The 17,612-nt window shown below is 44.3% G+C and overlaps 1 protein-coding gene across 1 annotated transcript; it reads left to right on the top strand.

Annotated features, from left to right (window-relative positions):
• Positions 1 to 546: 546 nt before the first annotated feature.
• Positions 547 to 13,934, top strand: Htra4 (HtrA serine peptidase 4). The gene is given in 10 exon segments (XM_048330934.1): positions 547 to 861; positions 863 to 1,016; positions 1,552 to 1,651; positions 2,481 to 2,685; positions 4,574 to 4,768; positions 5,599 to 5,631; positions 7,426 to 7,540; positions 7,975 to 8,032; positions 8,474 to 8,569; positions 13,566 to 13,934. Coding segments are annotated over 10 exon segments (1,440 nt in total). The 3' UTR covers positions 13,735 to 13,934.
• The last annotated feature ends 3,678 nt before the right edge of the window (positions 13,935 to 17,612 follow it).

Here is a 17,612-nt window from a genome sequence, read left to right as displayed (position 1 = left end):
ACAGGTTATCTATATTAACCAACATCCCCTCCACCCTCTGTCTGCTATTGCCCGCAGGCGTCAATTACAGTCACGCATACCAGATGAAGTTTGAATAAAGCGAGCAGCTGGCAAAGCACACAGGGCGAGCCCCCTCCTTGCCCGGCAGTCATGTTTCTCGTGTGAAAGGCACCCCACGCGGGTGCAGGGAAGCAGACTCCTCATTCTATGTGATCTTTTAATTGGTATGTAGCAACAAATAATTTTCTCAGCTCGTTTTGTTGCTTGTTTTGTAATAAACCATGTGAAATCTTGAAATGAGGTTGTGTGTTTTCCTTCTGCCCTTGGGAGGGGGGCACTGCACGTGGTCTGCGTCGTGACTGGCTTTAATGGGGTTCACGAGGCAGGTCCCTGCTGAGGGGTCACTGCCCTGGGGTGGTCCGGGCCTGGGTGGGACGGGCGTTGGGGATGGACTGGTGTGTGCCAGGCTCTGCCCCTTAAAGCCCTGGAGGCTGGCAGAGGCGGCACGGGGCCGGGAAGGGCGTGGAAGCCTAGAGGGCAGGGAGCATGCCACGCGGCCCGCTGCTGCAGCCCGCGGGGCTGGGACGGTTCCTCCTGCTGTGGCTGCTGCTGCTCCCGCGGCCGGAGCTCCGGGTGGAGGCCAGGAGGCCCTGTCCGGAGGCCTGCGACCCCACGCGCTGCCCGCCTCTGCCCACCTGCTCGGCGGGGACGGCGCCGGTGCTCGACCGCTGCCGCTGCTGCCGGGTCTGCGCGGCGGCCGAGGGCGAGGCCTGCGGCGGGCCCCGGGGCCGGCCGTGCGCCCTGGGGCTGCACTGCCGCCAGCCCTTCCGCCGGGAGCCGGGGGGCGGCGCGCGGGCTGGGCACCTGCGGCTGCCCGGAGAGCGGCGCGGCCGTGTGCGGCAGCGACGGGCGCACCTACCCCAGCCTGTGCGCGCTCCGAGCCGAGAACCGCGCGGCGCGCCTCCGCGGCGCGCTCCCGGCCGTGCCCGTGCAGAAGGGCGGCTGCGGGGCTCCAGGTGAGCGTGGGGGCCGCGCGCGCCCCCCATCCCCGCCCTGTAACCAGCTACTCTGGAGGCGGAGAGCTGAGGATGTGCGGTTCCACCGGCACGGAGCCCAACGCGGAGCTGCGGACGGAGTGGAAGTGTGCCAGCCTTGGGCAGGAAACCCAGGGGGCCAGACCCCAAGACACAGGCACACCCGGACACACACACACACACACACACACACTTACGCGCCGCCATTCCTCTCCACGGCAGTTGCACTCATCAGGCTTCACTTGCCCAGGACTTCAAGGCGGCTTTGATCCCTGCTCCTTCACTTTATCTGCCCGACGCTTCCTCCTCCTTCCCCAGTGTAACGTTTCGTCCTCACTCGGTGTCCCACGGCACAGGTGCAGGGAGGGGGAGGGGGCTCCTGTCACCCCTTAGGAGCGTGGGGAGAGAAGGGGAGCAGCGGGGAGGGGGCGGCCTCCGAGAGAGATTTGAAGTGTGATTTCTGACTTGCATGGGAGCCAGGCGCCCCTGCCCCCAAGCAAGGAGCATTTCTTCACAGGGAGCCAGAGCGCAGGCCGACTCCGCAGCAAGTACAACTTCATCGCCTCGGTGGTGGAGAAGGTGGCCCCCGCCGTGGTTCACTTGCAGCTGTTCCGCAGGTAAAGCGCGCGGGGGGGGGGCGCATTGCCTGCTTCGGAGTCCCCCCCCCCAACTCCAGAACCCGATGGTGGTTTACAACAGACCCCCCTCCCCCGACCTGGACTGAAACAACCTGATGGGAACGTGGCTCCTGGGTAGAGCCCTTGCTTAGCCTGCACTAGGCCTTAGGTTCCATTCTTGGCACTGCAAAAGAAAGTAACAAAGAAGGTTATCTAGCCAAAGGGCGCCACAAAAAGGATCCTGACTTCCCAGTCTGGGCTACCCCTGTGAGGTTAGGTGCTTGGAGCTTCTTTTGCCCGTGTGTCTCACGGGCCAAATGGAGGAGGCCAGTGGACAGCACCTCGCGGTGATCTGCCCCAGCCCTCATTGCTTACATGCCAGGAGATCTTGAGCCAGAGTCCTGTGTTATAGACCAGTTGCTAGTGGAAACTAAGCCAGAATCAGACCCGGTTGAATGTCCAACCTGTGTGGGTACTTGATACTGTGGCATAGGCCCACTGTGGCCTGCAGCATTACTGCGAGGTCTGGCCTCTTTGCAGCAGGACACACACAGGTTGCTGCACGGACTCTTCCCGAAGCAGGGAGACAGTGGAAGACCGAAGTTCCGCCCACTCTCAGTCATGTTTAAAGAGATGACCAGGGCACATAGCATGCAGTTCATTTGTTCATGGAGACCATGAAAATACAGAGGGGGGGGGGGAATAAAATGTCTGGGAAACTATGATGGAGAACTGTTTAACAAACATAAGGCCCCCCGGGGTTCTCAGACAGAAGCTGGATCCCCTGGTTTTCCCTCCCTCTGCTTATACTATTGTTTTCTGGAGACAGGTCCCCTCTGAGCAACCAGGAGATCCCCTCTTCCAGTGGTTCTGGCTTCATAGTGTCTGAGGATGGGCTCATTGTTACCAATGCTCATGTCCTCACCAACCAGCAGCGGATCCAGGTGGAGCTCCAGAGTGGGGCCCAGTATGAAGCCGTTGTCAAAGACATTGACCATAAGTTGGACCTTGCCCTGATTAAGATCGAGCCCAATGTAAGTAGTGCAGAGCCCACCGAGAAAGAGCCCACTCAGAATGTGTACTTGAGGACTCTCAATAGCCTCTTTCTCATCTCATTATACAACATCTTTTCCATCTGGTATATATGCTTTTTTTTCTGCTTTCTTCTGTTTATTTTTCTTTTTTTGTTATTGTAAAGGTGATATACAGAGGGATTACAGTTACATACGTCAGGTAATGAGCACATTTCTTATTGAACAGTGTCGCCTCTTCCCTCATTGTCTCCCAGTTTTTCTCTCCCATCTCCACCCACAAATTATATAGTTCATTTTCCACATAATGTCTAGTGAGTATCACTGCTGCATTTGTTCACCCTTTGTCCCACCATTTCTGTACTCTCTCTTACCCTCCCTCAAACAGATAAACTTACATATAAGACAAAAGGTACACAAATAAAAAACAGCAAAAAGGAGAAAAAGAAAACAAGAAGCAAAGTAACATAAAACCTTTTGCTTCCATCTCTTGGAGTTCATTTTTTTTTTTTTTTTTGCCAGTCCTAGGCTGTGAACTCAGGGCCTGAGCACTGTCCCTGGCTTCTCTTTGCTCAAGGCTAGCACTCTGCCACTTGAGCCACAGCGCCCCTGGCCATTTTCTGTATATGTGGTGCTTGGGAATCAAACCCAGGGCCTCATGTATACGAGGCAAGCACTCTTGCCACTAGGCCATATTCCCAGCCCCTTGGAGTTCATTTTGATAAACATCATTTTATAAGATCACACGCACATAGCTATTGAGCCTTTGTGATCCTCTCCTAAGAATATCTTCCATTGGCCTCAGTGTATGGATATCTAGAGTCCTGTATAATTTATCATGTACAAGTGTATTTTTTGTCTTTCACCTGTAGATTTATAGGCACTCTTTTGTGTTTACAAGTAGATTTACAGGCACTTTCTAGTTACAACAAATGAGGAAAACCATGCAACCTATATTTCTTTGGGTCTGGCTTAATAATTCACTTAATAATTTTCTTTTATGACTGCCTGTATATCTCTAACAATTTTTTTTCTTATTCTGTGACTTCCTCTACAGACGCTATTTCTAAGAAAATCATTTCTCTGCTTGACTTATTGAATTATTGTAGTGGGCTCACTGCTGTTAAGGAATGCTTTGAGGTCCTTCGTTGTACAAAGGATGATCTGCGTGTCAGGGACATTAGCAGCCAGTCCAAAGGCTTTTTAGAAAATGCAGTCTCTCTAGCTGGGCATGGGTGGTTTACACCGCTAATCTTAGCTACCCAGGAGGCTGACATATGAGGATCCTGATTCAAAACTAGCTCAGATGGGCACGTCTGTAAGACTTTTATCTCCAATTAACCATCAAAAAGTCAGAAGTAGAACTGTGGCTCACAGGTTGAGTGCCAGCTTGAGTAGGGAAAACAAAGCTAAGGGAGACAGGCCCTGAGTTCAAGTCCCAGTATGGGCACACAAGAGAAGGGGAGGGGATCTTAGACTCCATGGAGATCTACCTGAGAAGAGCTACGTGAGTAGATTTGAATTGGAATCAGCTGTTTTGTGTGCAGATTGCAGTTTGAGAAGTACTATCCTGGGTGCTTCCTTTCCTGTTTGTGGCTGATTCACTTTGACTATAAACTTTGGAGCTGGAATATTGCTAAGTGAATTGCTAATGTTCATCAATTACTTCCCTGGCAGTTTACTAATAGTGATTTCTACAGAACAATTATTTTCCATTTTAGAAGTAATCTTGATCCTCTGAACAAGACTTCTTGATGGTATTGGACTGAGAGGAAGAAATAGAAGGCAGTCAAAAACCTGTACAAGAGGGTGCTTCTGAGATAAATGCCCCAAGATGGATTCTGCTCTTGATTTATTCTGTCTTTTTTGACATTCTCTTCCCTCTTTGCAGACTGACCTTCCAGTATTGCTACTGGGAAGATCATCTGACCTTCGGGCTGGTGAGTTCGTGGTGGCCTTGGGCAGCCCTTTTTCTCTGCAGAACACTGTGACTGCGGGGATTGTTAGCACTACCCAGCGAGGAGGCAAGGAGCTGGGGCTGAAAGATTCCGACATGGACTATATTCAAACAGATGCCATCATTAATGTAAGTTGTTTCAGGAAGTCTACCTCTAGCTCAAAAGATACTGGCAACGAGATTTTTTATTGTACTGTTTGTGGGGTCTTTTTCCTTTTTTGTTTCTCTTTTGTTGTTTTTTTTTTATTTCTGTACCCTTTGCTTTGTATGTAAGTTTATGTGATTTGGGAAGGGGAGGGAAAGCACAGAAATGGTGGGGCAAAGGTGAACCAATTCAGCAGTGAAACCCACTAGACAGTAAGTTGGAAATGAACTATAAAACTTGGGGGGGGGTCGGTGTGGGGAGGAGAGTTGGGAGAGGAAAAGCCAGGAAAGAACAAAGGAGGAAATGATACTGTTCAAAAGGAAATGTAATCATTACCTGACTTTTGTAACTGTAACCCCTCTGTACATCATCTTTATAATAAAATTTTAAAAATCTTTAAAAAAAGATATTGTCAGGATCTAGTAAAAAGGAGCCTCTGATTGACCATGAAAGGAATAGGTTACCACATTGTTACAACTGAACTTGCTTGATGTGGTCCTGGCCTTCATGTCACCTGATGGTCTCTAAGGGAGGTCACACTGCTGCAGAAAGTGGGGTCCTTTTGCTGCTTGTCTTTGCCTCCAGTGACATCAGTGTCGGTGATGGCAGGTGGCATGCTCTTCCCTGCCTTGGTGACAGTCAGTGTTGGGGACATCAATGTCGGTGATGGCAGGTGGCATGCTCTTCCCTGCCTTGGTGGGAGCATTCTAGAGCAGGCTGCGTCTGGAAGTTCCCCCTGGAAGGCTCATGTACATGACACGGGGAAATGCACTTGCTCACCTTACTGATGGCATTGTGAACTTCTTGTCTTTAGCACGGGAACTCTGGAGGGCCTCTGGTAAACTTGGTAAGTGGCTATTTTCTTTGCTATTTCATGTTTCTTCTTAACCTTCAAAGACTTTCTGAACTCTGTGGTGCAGGGTTGGGTGTCATTCTTGCGTAGAGTTATGCAATGATGCCCTTTAATTCTTGGGTCTTAAGGAAATGATTTAGTAAACATTCATGACTTGTGATAGATTTGTCATCTTACTAAGAGCACCGGAGTTTGGGTTCTGATTTACTTCCAGGTTTTCCTCTTCCTTTCTGCTTTCATTAGATAATTACCCAAACCCTTAGTAAATCTAAATTCATGCCAAATGATCAACTGTGCATGTCATGAAGACTGCCTACTTTTGCATATGATCAACTGTCCCTCTGCTGAAAATGAAAATTAAATTATGTGGTCTGTGCAAGTTTTTAGTCATGACATGCTGATAGGTGATCGAGAAGCCACAACCAGAACCCATTGTTCTGTCATTCATTTTACTCTTCTCTCTCTCTGTCTCTCTGTCTCTGTCTCTGTCTCTCTCTCTCCCTCTGTATATGTGCTCACGCACCAACCATTATGGGGCTTGAACTCAGGGCTTTGCACTCTCACTTGTCCTTTTCACTCAAGGTTGATGTTCTCTACCACTCTGGGTCCGAGCTGGTTTTGAACCTTGGTCCTTAGGTCTCAGCTTCCTGAGTAAACAGGATTAGGAGTGTGAGCCACCATGGTCTGGCTGTATTGTATTCTTAAGTTTTATGCAGCACTTTTGAAAAGCCAGTAGTTCAAATATATGTATATATGTGTATGTGTACACATACACATATATACAATACAGATGCACATACATATGTATACTATATATGTATGCATATACATACATATACATACACACATATACGAGACTGTTGTCTCTTGGAAATTCTTGGAGGTGACTGCTTTTGTTTCAAATATTATATTTTGTTTCAAATATTATATTTGCTTTCTTTGGAAGAAGGGCCGTGCTAGACTGAAACTTAAGCCCTTGCACATGCTAGGCAAGTGTTCTACAGATGAGCTATATCTCCAGCTTACTGGGTGCTTCTTATTTGCAATATTGCATGCAGTTATTTATGCCTGCCTTCCCCATTAGACAATGGGTTCACTAGAGTATAAGTGAAACACAGAATTTTGATCACATTCCAGGTCTACTGAATTACAATCTGTATTTTAATATGATCAGAAATCCCCTTTCTAGCCTTCCCAGTACCTGACAAAATCTGAACAAGAGTGAAGGGCAGGAAGAAGACAAGATTTTTCTACCTCATAACTTCAATCCAACTGACCTTTGCTTCTAAATGTCATTTTTTTTCCTAGTTCTTCTGAATAGTTTCACTACAGCATTGCTGAGTATCCAAAAGTTTTCTTATCTTTCATGTTTTAGTTTCATTTCAGTACTAAAAAGGCAAATATTCCTTGTCCTCTTATTTGTGTCAAAATATAATAAACTGTGGCTCATTAAAAAACACCTGATGTATCTTAATAAAGGAAAAACGATCTGGAGATTGAAAAGAAAATCCTGAGCGGCCTTGACCCTTTAGCCCTGAATGAAGTGTACCTTAGAAAGCTCCCTCCTGTCTCTGTGCTGCCCGAGGAGCTCCTTGCAATGTAACATCTGTTGCTGACATCTGGGCTGCAGGAGCACAGGCCTCTGATTAGAGTTGACCATCTGGGGAAGAAGTGCAAATTTCCTCTTACCTTGGTTTTCTGCCCCTAAGTGACTGGTTTCCCTCTTTTCCTTTGTTTGTTCTGATTTTTCAAAGCTTCATGACTCAATGATGGCTCCTTTCTTGTCAGGATGGAGATGTGATTGGCATAAACACACTGAAAGTGACTGCAGGAATCTCTTTTGCAATTCCTTCAGATCGGATTAGACAGTTCTTGTCAGAATACCACGAGCGCCAATTGAAAGGTGAAGAGCATGGGAGTTGTTTGTGCGTGCACACTCTCCAATACTGGGGCTCAGCTGCCTGATCTCAGCTGCCTGAGGAGCTAGGATTACAGGCGTGAGCCACTAGTGCCTGACCTGTTTGATTTCTCTACTGTTTCTGGATCACTGGATCTCAGATACTGTAACACTGGTTTGGGTGACCATGTTGTGGGACTGGTCCAAATCAAGTGTGAGCTGTACTCAGACATGCTTGGATTAAACCAGTGTAGAAATGAACACTTTGGCCTTGGGTGTGGCTGTGCTGATGACAAATGTTCTTAAAAGCATTATTTCATTGTAGACACTGTATAAGGGTGGCTATAATCACAGAGATTCTTCATGTCTGTTGTCTTTTAAGCTCTGCCAGAAACAAAGAAGCTTTGTTGTGAGTCACACTCTCTAATTTCCCTTTCCAGGAAAGGCTCCTTTGCCGAAGAAGTACCTGGGTTTGAGAATGCTGCCCCTCACGCTGAAGTAAGCATGCATTTGCTATGTCAGACACAAAAGCCATAACAAGATGGATGGTCTTTACAGCAAAGCTACAACATTTATGCTGCAGCCTGAACAGACTACTGATCAGAAATTTTGTTACAGGGTTGACTCTGCCTCTACCTGTCTTGTCCAAGGATTCTAGGATTCAGCTTAGAGGATCCAATTGCATGTAGGGGGCAATGATTGTGATTGGTTGGATGGGCAATGATTGTGATTGGTTGGATGGGCAATGATTGTGATTGGTTGGATGGGCAATGATTGTGATTGGTTGGATGGGCAATGACTGTGATTGGTTGGATGGGATCTTGGGTGCCTGTGAGACTCCAGTGGAAGAGGCTGTGCTCCTGAGAGGAACAGATAGGCTATGCTCCTTGGAGTTCCAGGCTTTCACCTGCTTGTCTTTGCCAACCTTCTTCCTTCTAGCCTTCTACAAGACATGAAAAGGCAAGATCCGGATTTCCCTGATGTGAGCTCTGGGGTTTTTGTTTATGAAGTGATTCCAGGAACAGCTGCTGAGAGGTAAGTGGAGATCAGGCCTGTGCCCAACTTCCTCAGTTCTTTCTAAATGAGTGCCATGATAGATAGTTGCTCTGTCAGCATGAATCAATAACAGAATTTAAAATTTTATGCACTTTAAGTACTGCATTGCATAAGAAATCATCATATATAACAGAAAATTGGGCGCTTTTTTTTTTGTCTTTTGATTTTTGGTGCCAGTATTGGGACTTGAACTTAGAGGCCAGGTGCTGTCCCTTAGCTTTTTTACTCAAGACTGACACTATACCACTGAGCCATAGTTCACTTCTGGCTTTTTGCTTGTTGAGTCTTTAGTCTGCTTGGGCTGGCTTTGAACTGGAATCCTCAGATCACAGTCTCCTGAGTAGCTAGGATTATAGGCTGGGCATGTGTGTTGTTTTGAGTAGATTTCAAAGACTTACATGAAACATTGTAAAATAGTTATCAAAAATTATATAGTATTGTTGGCTGCTGGTGGCTCATGCCTATAACCCTAGCTACTTAGGAGGCTGGGATCTGAAGATCACAGTTCAAAGCCAGCTTGGTCAGGAAAGTCTGTGAGACTCTTATCTACAATTAACTACCAAAAAGTTTGGATGTGAAGCTGTAGTTCAAGTGGTAGAGCACCAGCCCTCAGCACTCAAGCTCTGAGTTCAATCCCCAGGACTAGTACACATTCAAATGATAAAATATTGCACATAAATAATAATATTTTAGGTATACTGAATTAAATAAGGTACCTTATTAAAATTAATTCCATTTGCTTACATTTTTTTGGTGCCAGTCCTAGGGCTTGAACTCGGGCCCTGGGTTCTATCCTGGACTTTTTTTTGTTTTGCTTATGGCTAGCACTCTACCACTTCAGCAACAGCTCTACTTCTGGTTTTTGGTGATTAATTAGAAATAAGAGTCTCAGGGACTTCTCTTCCCAGGCTGGCTTTGAACTGGGATCCTCAGATCTCAGCCTCCTGAGTGTCTAGGATTATAGGCATGAGTCACCACAGTGCCTAGCTTTGCTTACAATAAAATAAATGTCTGCTAGAAAAATTCAAGTGACATCTGTAGTTTGTATTGAACAATACTGATATGAGTAAACAATCCAAGTTTATTTTACTAACAATTACCAAATCTAATTTTTTCTTTTCTTCAGTGGAGGGAATTAAGAGCTTTGTATATGCTAGGCAAGTGCCTTACCACTGAGCTACATCTTAGCCCCTAAATTTTGCTTTTCATTAGTAATTACTGCTTAGTAATTATAACTCATTAAGTAATCAATCATTATTAAGTATTAATAACAAATATTAAGTAGTTGAAATAGGTAAATAAATAGGAATGGAAGGATCCAGGGAATTAAACATCTTAGTATATATTGAATATAGATTTTCTACAACATCATTTTTTTGAACTCAGATGACAGCATAAGTCAGAGCTAAGACCTATATCATAAATCAAAGGCTGGAACAGTCCCCAAAGATGTTATTAAATGTTGTTTGGGAACATTTATTATTAGGAAGAGGTGGATCTCCTGAAAATATTTTATTGGGCCTCACACTTCGTCCCTACCTTTAAATGTTTTTATTTTTCAAGAGCTCAGTCATCTGTTTAGCTGGTGGTAACTCTTTTACAGAGGCAAAGAAATAGGTACCAACAGTCCAGCATGGCTGTGTTAGGTCTCATGTTACTAAGTTTGGCTTATCATAGACTTTTCTAGACTTCCCTGGTTCCTGCCTTGCTCCTCCCCCAACTCTATATTTTTAACTTCTGGTCCCAGTCCAAAGTGACTCCATTTAGCTTCTTAAGTTGTTGTTACTCAAATGTGTGGAACCACTGGAAACAGCTGGAGTGAAAGGCAGAGAAGCCGAGTCACAGGCTCACCTGCCAACCTCCACTAACTCAGTGTATTTTTCTTCTTCTTTTTTTTTTTGAGGAATAATTTCACTATGTAGCCCAAGTTGGTCTTGAAATTTTGATCCTTTTGCCTTAGTTTCCTGAGTGCTAGGATTTTAAGTATGTACCATCACTACCACCACCACCAATAATACCAAAACTACTAAAAATAAATTATTACCATTAGTAGTAACAATTACCTACAATTATTAACAATGATTGACAATTAATTATTGATCATTATTTATGACAATTATAATAAAGCAATATACCATATACCAATGTTATATAATTCTATATAACATCAAATATAATTATAATTTGCCATGATTTGCTATTATCAACAATACTTAATAATTACATATAATCATTAATAATAACACATATTATTATTTTTTGCCAGCTCTGGGGCTTGAACTCTGGGCCTGAGCACTGTCCCTGGTTTATTTTTGCTCAAGGCTAGCACTTGAGCCACAGCGCCACTTCTGGCTTTTTCTACATTTTATTTTTATTTATTTTTTTGTTGGTTGTGGGTCTTGAACTCTGGGCCTGAGAATTATCCCTGAGCTCTTTAGCTCAAGGCTAGGACTCTACCACTTTGAGCCACAGAGCTGCTTCCTGGCTTTTTCTATATATGTGGTGCTGAGGAATCGAACCCAGGGCCTCATGTATACGAGGCGAGCACTCTACCACTAGGTCATATTTCCAGCCCATATTTTTTTATTATTATTCATTAATTTTGCAGTGCTGGGGATCAAATGCAGGGCCTTTCCATCTGAGGTGCTTACTCTCCTCCTGAACTGCACACCTCTGGCCAGTCTGTATTTTTTAACATTTTAACATGTCAACTGTTAGTAGCTAGAACGTGAGGGTTACTGCTGGAAGTTATTGCATAAAGGACTTTATCCTTTCTGGTTTTCACCACTTATACTGAATAGTGAGGATAATAATTACAGTGATAACAGCTGGCACTTAGGAAGTATTCACTAATCGCAGACAACATTTAAAGTGTTTTACATATTTGTGTGGGCCACCAACAGTTTTATGTTATATGTATTATTTTACAGGGGGATTAGCCCTGTGGAAGCAGAGGTTAATTAGCTTGCCTGGCAGTTCAGACATCAGGGATAGGGACCCCTCTGTAATGATTCTGCTTTTGTGGATGTTTTCCAGTTTCTGAGAGTCAGAGTTGGTTTCGTGGCAAGAAGATGTTGTGATTGGGGGGCAGAGGAGAGTACTGGAGTTTGAATTCAGAGTCTGGGCACTGTCCCTTAGCTTTTTTGTTCAAGGTTGGCACTCTACCAGTTGATCCATAGCTCTACTTCTGGATTTGGGGTGGTTAATTGGAGGTAAGGTTGTCATGGACTTTCCTGTGCAGGCTGGTCTTGAACCACAATCTTCAGATCTCAGCCTTCTGAGTAGCTAGGGCTATAGCTGTGAGCTAGGGGTGCCAGCAAGAAGATGGGTTTTCAGGCCTGAAAGGCCCAACATCAAGTCCACTTGTTCTTTTACAAGTTGTGTCTCCAGCCCTTTATCCCACACAAGCCAATCCTCAGATCTGACACATAGTAGGTACTCAATAACAGTTCACAGGTTCCTTTTTTGTTCTGTTTTCCTACTCATGCTTGCTATGAATTAAGTTCTTTCTTTGCTCACCAAGTCGCCAGTCATGTTCGGAAGCTGTCCACCTTTGTTCTAAAGGCCTGTTTTGCTCTCTCTCTCACATGTTCTTGCTTTAAAGTTCCTCTTTCTTTTTCAGTTCTGGACATCAAAGCCAGGGATTCATACATGCAAAGCACATTTTCTCCCCCCAGATCACACCCACGGACCTTTCTGTTTCTTTTTTATTATTGCTTTTGTGCTGGTACTGGGCCTTGAGCTCAGGGACATGTTCTTACTTGGGTTTTTTTTTGCTCAAGGCTGGTGTTTTACCACTTGAACCACAACTCCACTTCTGGCTTTTTGCTGGTTAATTGGAGGTAAGAATCTCAGGAACTTTTCTACCCAGGCTGACTTCAAATCATGTTCTTCATATCTCAGCCTCTTGAGTATCTAGGATTACAGGTACGAGTCACAGGTGCCCAGTCCTATTTCTTTATAAATGGCACATTGTCATATGTCAGCTGGGCACTAGTGGCTTACACATATAATCTTAGCTACCCAGGAGGCTGAGATCTGCGGATTGCGGTTCCAAGCCAGCCTGGGAAGGAAATTCTGTGAGTCTCTCTTACCTCCAATTAATCACAGAAAAATCTGGAAATGGACCTGTCGTTCAAATGGTAGAATGCTAGACTTGAGCAAAAGGAGCTCATAGACAGTGCCCAGGCCCAGAGGTCAAACCCCAGAACTAGGGGAAATAAAGGTATATTGGTTAATCCTACCACACTGTCATTTTTCTTCAGCTTCTCATTTCTCTTAAACAATCTTGCCTGGAGCCATTTAAATTTGATGATCCTTTTTCAGTCCATTGTTTCACTTGAAGACAAAATCATTCACCCGGCCCTATATTTATGCCATTTTGTTTTTAGAGCTAGCTTTTGTGTTTAGAATAAATATTCTATATGAAGCAAACATGATAAGAGCCTAAATATAATCACAGTTTTGGTGAAGAGAAGCTAAAGCCAGAGCTTTAACTATTTTCTCCTGGGGGGGCTGACTAGCTTTTGATGAACTGGAAGCAGAATGTCCATTAGGCTGCTCAAGCTATTCTCCAGATCCTTAAACTAAGGGCCATCCCAGTCAGACTGAGTGGGAGATGAGTGCCTGTGGAAAATGTAGGGTTGGCTTTGCCCTTCTGATGGTGAGACTAGAGACTTGAGGTTAGTAGAGGTCAGACATGGACAGAAACCAGAACCTAAACTCTCCATTCCAAATCAAATCCATCAAACGGAAGGGATAAACTTCGCATATGAGTCTGATGGGAAATTCATTTTATGATGCTGATCAGGACTGGTGTCCTCTAGATGATATGGAAGCATGTCTGAAAACAGCCCTCATATTTGGAAGGATTAGGGCTATTTAAAATAGTGCCACGAGAGAGATACACTGCATTCTAGCTGGGAACAATGAAAACTGTCCTTATGGTTTCACGGTCTTTGTTTCTCTTCTCCAGCTCAGGGCTGAGAGACCACGATGTAATTATCAGCATAAATGGGCAGCCTGTTAGGACCATAGCTGATGTCATCGAGGCTGTGAAGGACAATGATACGCTCTCTTTCATCGTGCGCCGTCGGGGCGGTCAAACCTTGTTCCTGAGAATCACACCTGAAATCATCAATTAAGTGTCTTACTTTAAAGAGAAATTATCTAACAAAACCACAGTTCTGTTACCTGGTTTGTATTGAAGATGTGCTAGAGATAGTAGCAGGGCTTTAGGATTTCTGTTATAAAGAAAAACGAACACCTTAAACACATACACACACACAAAGTCAGGGAACTTTAGGCTGGGAATGCCATTCTGCTACAAAGAACCCAAGCCAAGGTAAAGAAGTCCCAGGAAAGTTTGTAGCTGATGAGGTTTTATTTAAAGACAAGAACTAAAGAACAGGGAATCTCTAATTTTCTCTCTCTCTCTCTCTCTCTCTCTCTCTCTCTCTCTCTCTCTCTCTCTCTCTCTCTCTGTGTGTGTGTGTGTATACTGGAGCTTGAACTCAGGACCTACCTGGGTGCTCTCCCATAGCTTTTTCTCTCAAGGCTTGCCCTCTTCCACTTGAGCCACATCTCCACTTCTTGGGTTTTGGTGGTTAATTAGAACTATGCCTTAGGAACTTTCTTGCCTGGGCTGGCTCATGTCTCTGCCTGAGTAGGTAGGATTACAAGTGTGCATCATGAGTGCTTGGCTAATTTATGATTCCCTGGTCCTGGGGCTTGAACTCAGGGCCCGGGGGCTGTCCCTGGGCCTCTTTGTGGTCAAGGTTAGCACTCTCGAGCCAATTCCAGCCTTTCCTGAGCAGTTTATTGGAGATTAGAGTCTCATGGACTTTCCTGCTGGGCTGGCTTTGAACTATAATCCTCAGATCTCAGCCTCTTGAGTAGCTAGGGTTATAGGAATGCACCACTGGCACCCGGCTTGGTTGTCTAAATCTTGACAAGGGGACCCTCTTTCATTCTAAACCTCTTTGATAGCCATGGACTGCTCACACGTACAGACACATCTACTAAATTCTAAGAAACAACCTGAGCCTAGCGTGTACAAGTATTAAAATTTTTAATAATACTCTGCTCCTTCCCTAGGCAGTATCATGTTTGTCTGGGGCTTGTGGACAAAGCAGGGACCCTATTTAGAAGTCAGGTTAGAACTGGCAAGGGCAGATTGTCATATAGGAGTATTACTAGTGACTCTCAAAGGATCACTGTAGCAGAAACAGCTTTGTTTCCCAGTGTTTCTGAGAAATGAGCTTATTCTATAAAACAGTTTCTTGAATAATTTACAGACTTTTCTTTTTTTAACCCAAGCTATTCCTGGCAGTATTCATGATTTCAAGTCTTGGAGCTGTCAAAGGGGCCCACACCTGTAATACCTGCTACTTGGGAAGCAGAAGTAAGAGGACTGAAGGCCAGCCTGCTCAAAGCACAAGCTAGGCATGGTGGTATGTGCTTGTAATCTCAGCTGTGGTTGGAGGATTGAAGTCAAAGCCTCACTACACAAAAAGCCCGACAAGCTCTTACCTGAAAAATAACTAAAGCAAAAAGTACTGGGGGCATGGCTCAAATGGTAGAGCCAAGCTCTGGGCCCTGTGTTCAAACCCTGGTATTGCCAACAACAAAATGGTTGGGACTTGTAAATAGCCATGGGGACATTTTTTTTTTAATGACAGGCCTCCTGGTTTAAAGTAATATTTTTAATTTTTAATTTCTAAACACCCTTGAAATGACCCAGAGTTTATCACATGCTAGGCAACTGTTGTACCACTGGGCTACATAATCAGCCCTCAAATAAGATTTTTTTTAAATGGCATCTTCGACACCCTTGAGCTCTGTACTAATTTTTTTTTTTTTGCCAGTCCTGGGCCTTGAACTCAGGGCCTGAGCACTGTCCCTGGCTTCTTTTTGCTCAAGGCTCGCACTCTGCCACTTGAGCCACATCACCTCTTCTGGCCTTTTTCTATATATGTGGTGCTGAGGAATTGAACCCAGGGCTTCATATATATAAGGCAAGCACTCTTGCCACTAGGCCATATCCCCAGCCCTGTACTAAATTTTATATGTGTTTTTCTGAGGAAAGTCTAGTGTCTTCCTAATCCACAACAATTAAAGAAATGCTGCTTTAAGGTAGTGTATGAATCAAGGCTGTACTAATCATTAATTAGGTCAGTATATTTCAGAACTGTTTTGTGTGTGTGTGTGTGTGTGTGTGCTGGTCCTGATCTTTTTTGCTCAAAGTAATAACTGGACACACACTTTCACTCCTTTTTTTTTTTTTTCATGCTTAGTTGTAGATAAGTCTCACACTTTCCTGCCCAGGCTGGCTTTGAACCATAATCCTCAGAGCTCAGCCTTCTGAGCAGTTAGGAATATAGTGTGAGCCACAGGCACCTGACTGTTTCAGAACTTTTAAGACATAACAAAATAAACTGGGTTTTTTTTTTTTTTTTTTTTTGGTACTGGGTTTTGAACTCGGCCTCAAGCTCTCTTTCATGGTTGGTGTGCTACCATTGAGCTACACCTACAGTCCATCTTTTTTGCTAGTTGGAGGTGGAGTCTCAAGGACTTTTTTGCCCAGGCTGGCTTTAAACTGTGATCCTCAGATCTCAGACTTCTGAGTATCTAGGGTTCCAAGTGTGAGTCACTGGCGCCTGGATTGTTTTAAATTTTTATAGAAAAATTGCTCCATTTACTAGTATAAAAGCAGTGATCATATTAAGGATGACAAAGCAAAACCTTTTAGGAAAACTGATACAAATTAATAGAACATTTCCAGGGAGTTATTTTGCCTGTGAGTCTTGGTTTTAAGTCAGTGATCATATAAGAGCATGCTTGGAGTCATTTTATCTTGTTTTAATAGGTAAATGACTCTGAAGAACACTCTGGGTTAGACTTGCCCATAAAGTCCAGTTTTTATTCCTTACTTAACAGTTTTTCTGAAATTAGATCACAAAGGATAGAAACCCATTTTGGAAAATCAGTTATAATTCCAGGGGCTGGAGGCCTGGCTCAAATGGTACAGAGCCTTCCTAGCAGGTACAAGGCCCCAAGCCCAACCCTTATAATACCAAAACAAACACTAGTTTTTTTTTTTTTTTTAATTTGCTACCTGGGTCTTGAACTCAGGGCCTGGGAAAAACCCTGAGCCTCTTTTACTCAAGGCTAGCACTCCACCACTAGAGTCACAGCGCCACTTGTGGCCTTTTCTGTTTATGTGGTGCTGAGGAATTGAACCCAGGGCTTCATGCATGCTAAGCAAGCACTCTACCACTAAGCCACATTCCCAGCCCCAGATAGTTCTTTTTATTCCCAGTGAATGCAAAAGATGAATTGTATTTGTTTTCAATGGCTGTACAATTGTAACCTTTTACTATCATACCTTTTAGGGAGAATGTGTTGTTTCTTGTTGCTCCCTAAAATCACATCCTAATTTTATACTCTGATATTCTTGAAGCAGGAGTATGCTTTTCTTTTCCAGAGTGTGGGTTCCTATTGTTGTCTCATCTAGTTAGGAAGAGGAGTCTTATAATTACCTGTAAGAATTCTTTTTTTTTTTTTTAATCAGCCTAGAACTTGGGCCCCACAAAGTAGTAAATACTGGTTGTGTGTATGTATAAGTGTGTGTGTGTGTTGGTCCTGGGGCTTGAACTAATGCCTGGGTACTTTCATTGAGCTTTGGTGCTCAAGGCTAGTGCTCTACTACTTGAACCACAGCTCTGTTTCTAGCTTTTTTGTGGTTAATTGGAGATAAGGGGCTCATAGACTTTCCTATCTTGGCTGGTTTGGAACAGCAATCCTCAGATCTCAGCCTCTTAGTGAAGCAAGGAGACAGGGTCTACACTTCCCCTAGACAATTGGCTCTTGATTTTCCCTGATTATTTCCCTAGATGATTTGCTTTTCTATTAGGTTTAAATGTCCTCCTCTGGCTTGCTTTGCTCATGTAGAACACTTTTGTTGGGTTTGATTCTACACACTGTGTGTGGTTTTGGCCTATATAAGCTTTGTGCCAGCTGC

The sequence above is a fragment of the Perognathus longimembris genome, chromosome 21 (genome assembly GCF_023159225.1).
Source record: "Perognathus longimembris pacificus isolate PPM17 chromosome 21, ASM2315922v1, whole genome shotgun sequence".
NCBI lineage: Eukaryota > Metazoa > Chordata > Mammalia > Rodentia > Heteromyidae > Perognathus > Perognathus longimembris.
Note: the sequence above shows the minus strand (reverse complement) of the source record. Positions and strands in the feature narration are given on the sequence as shown.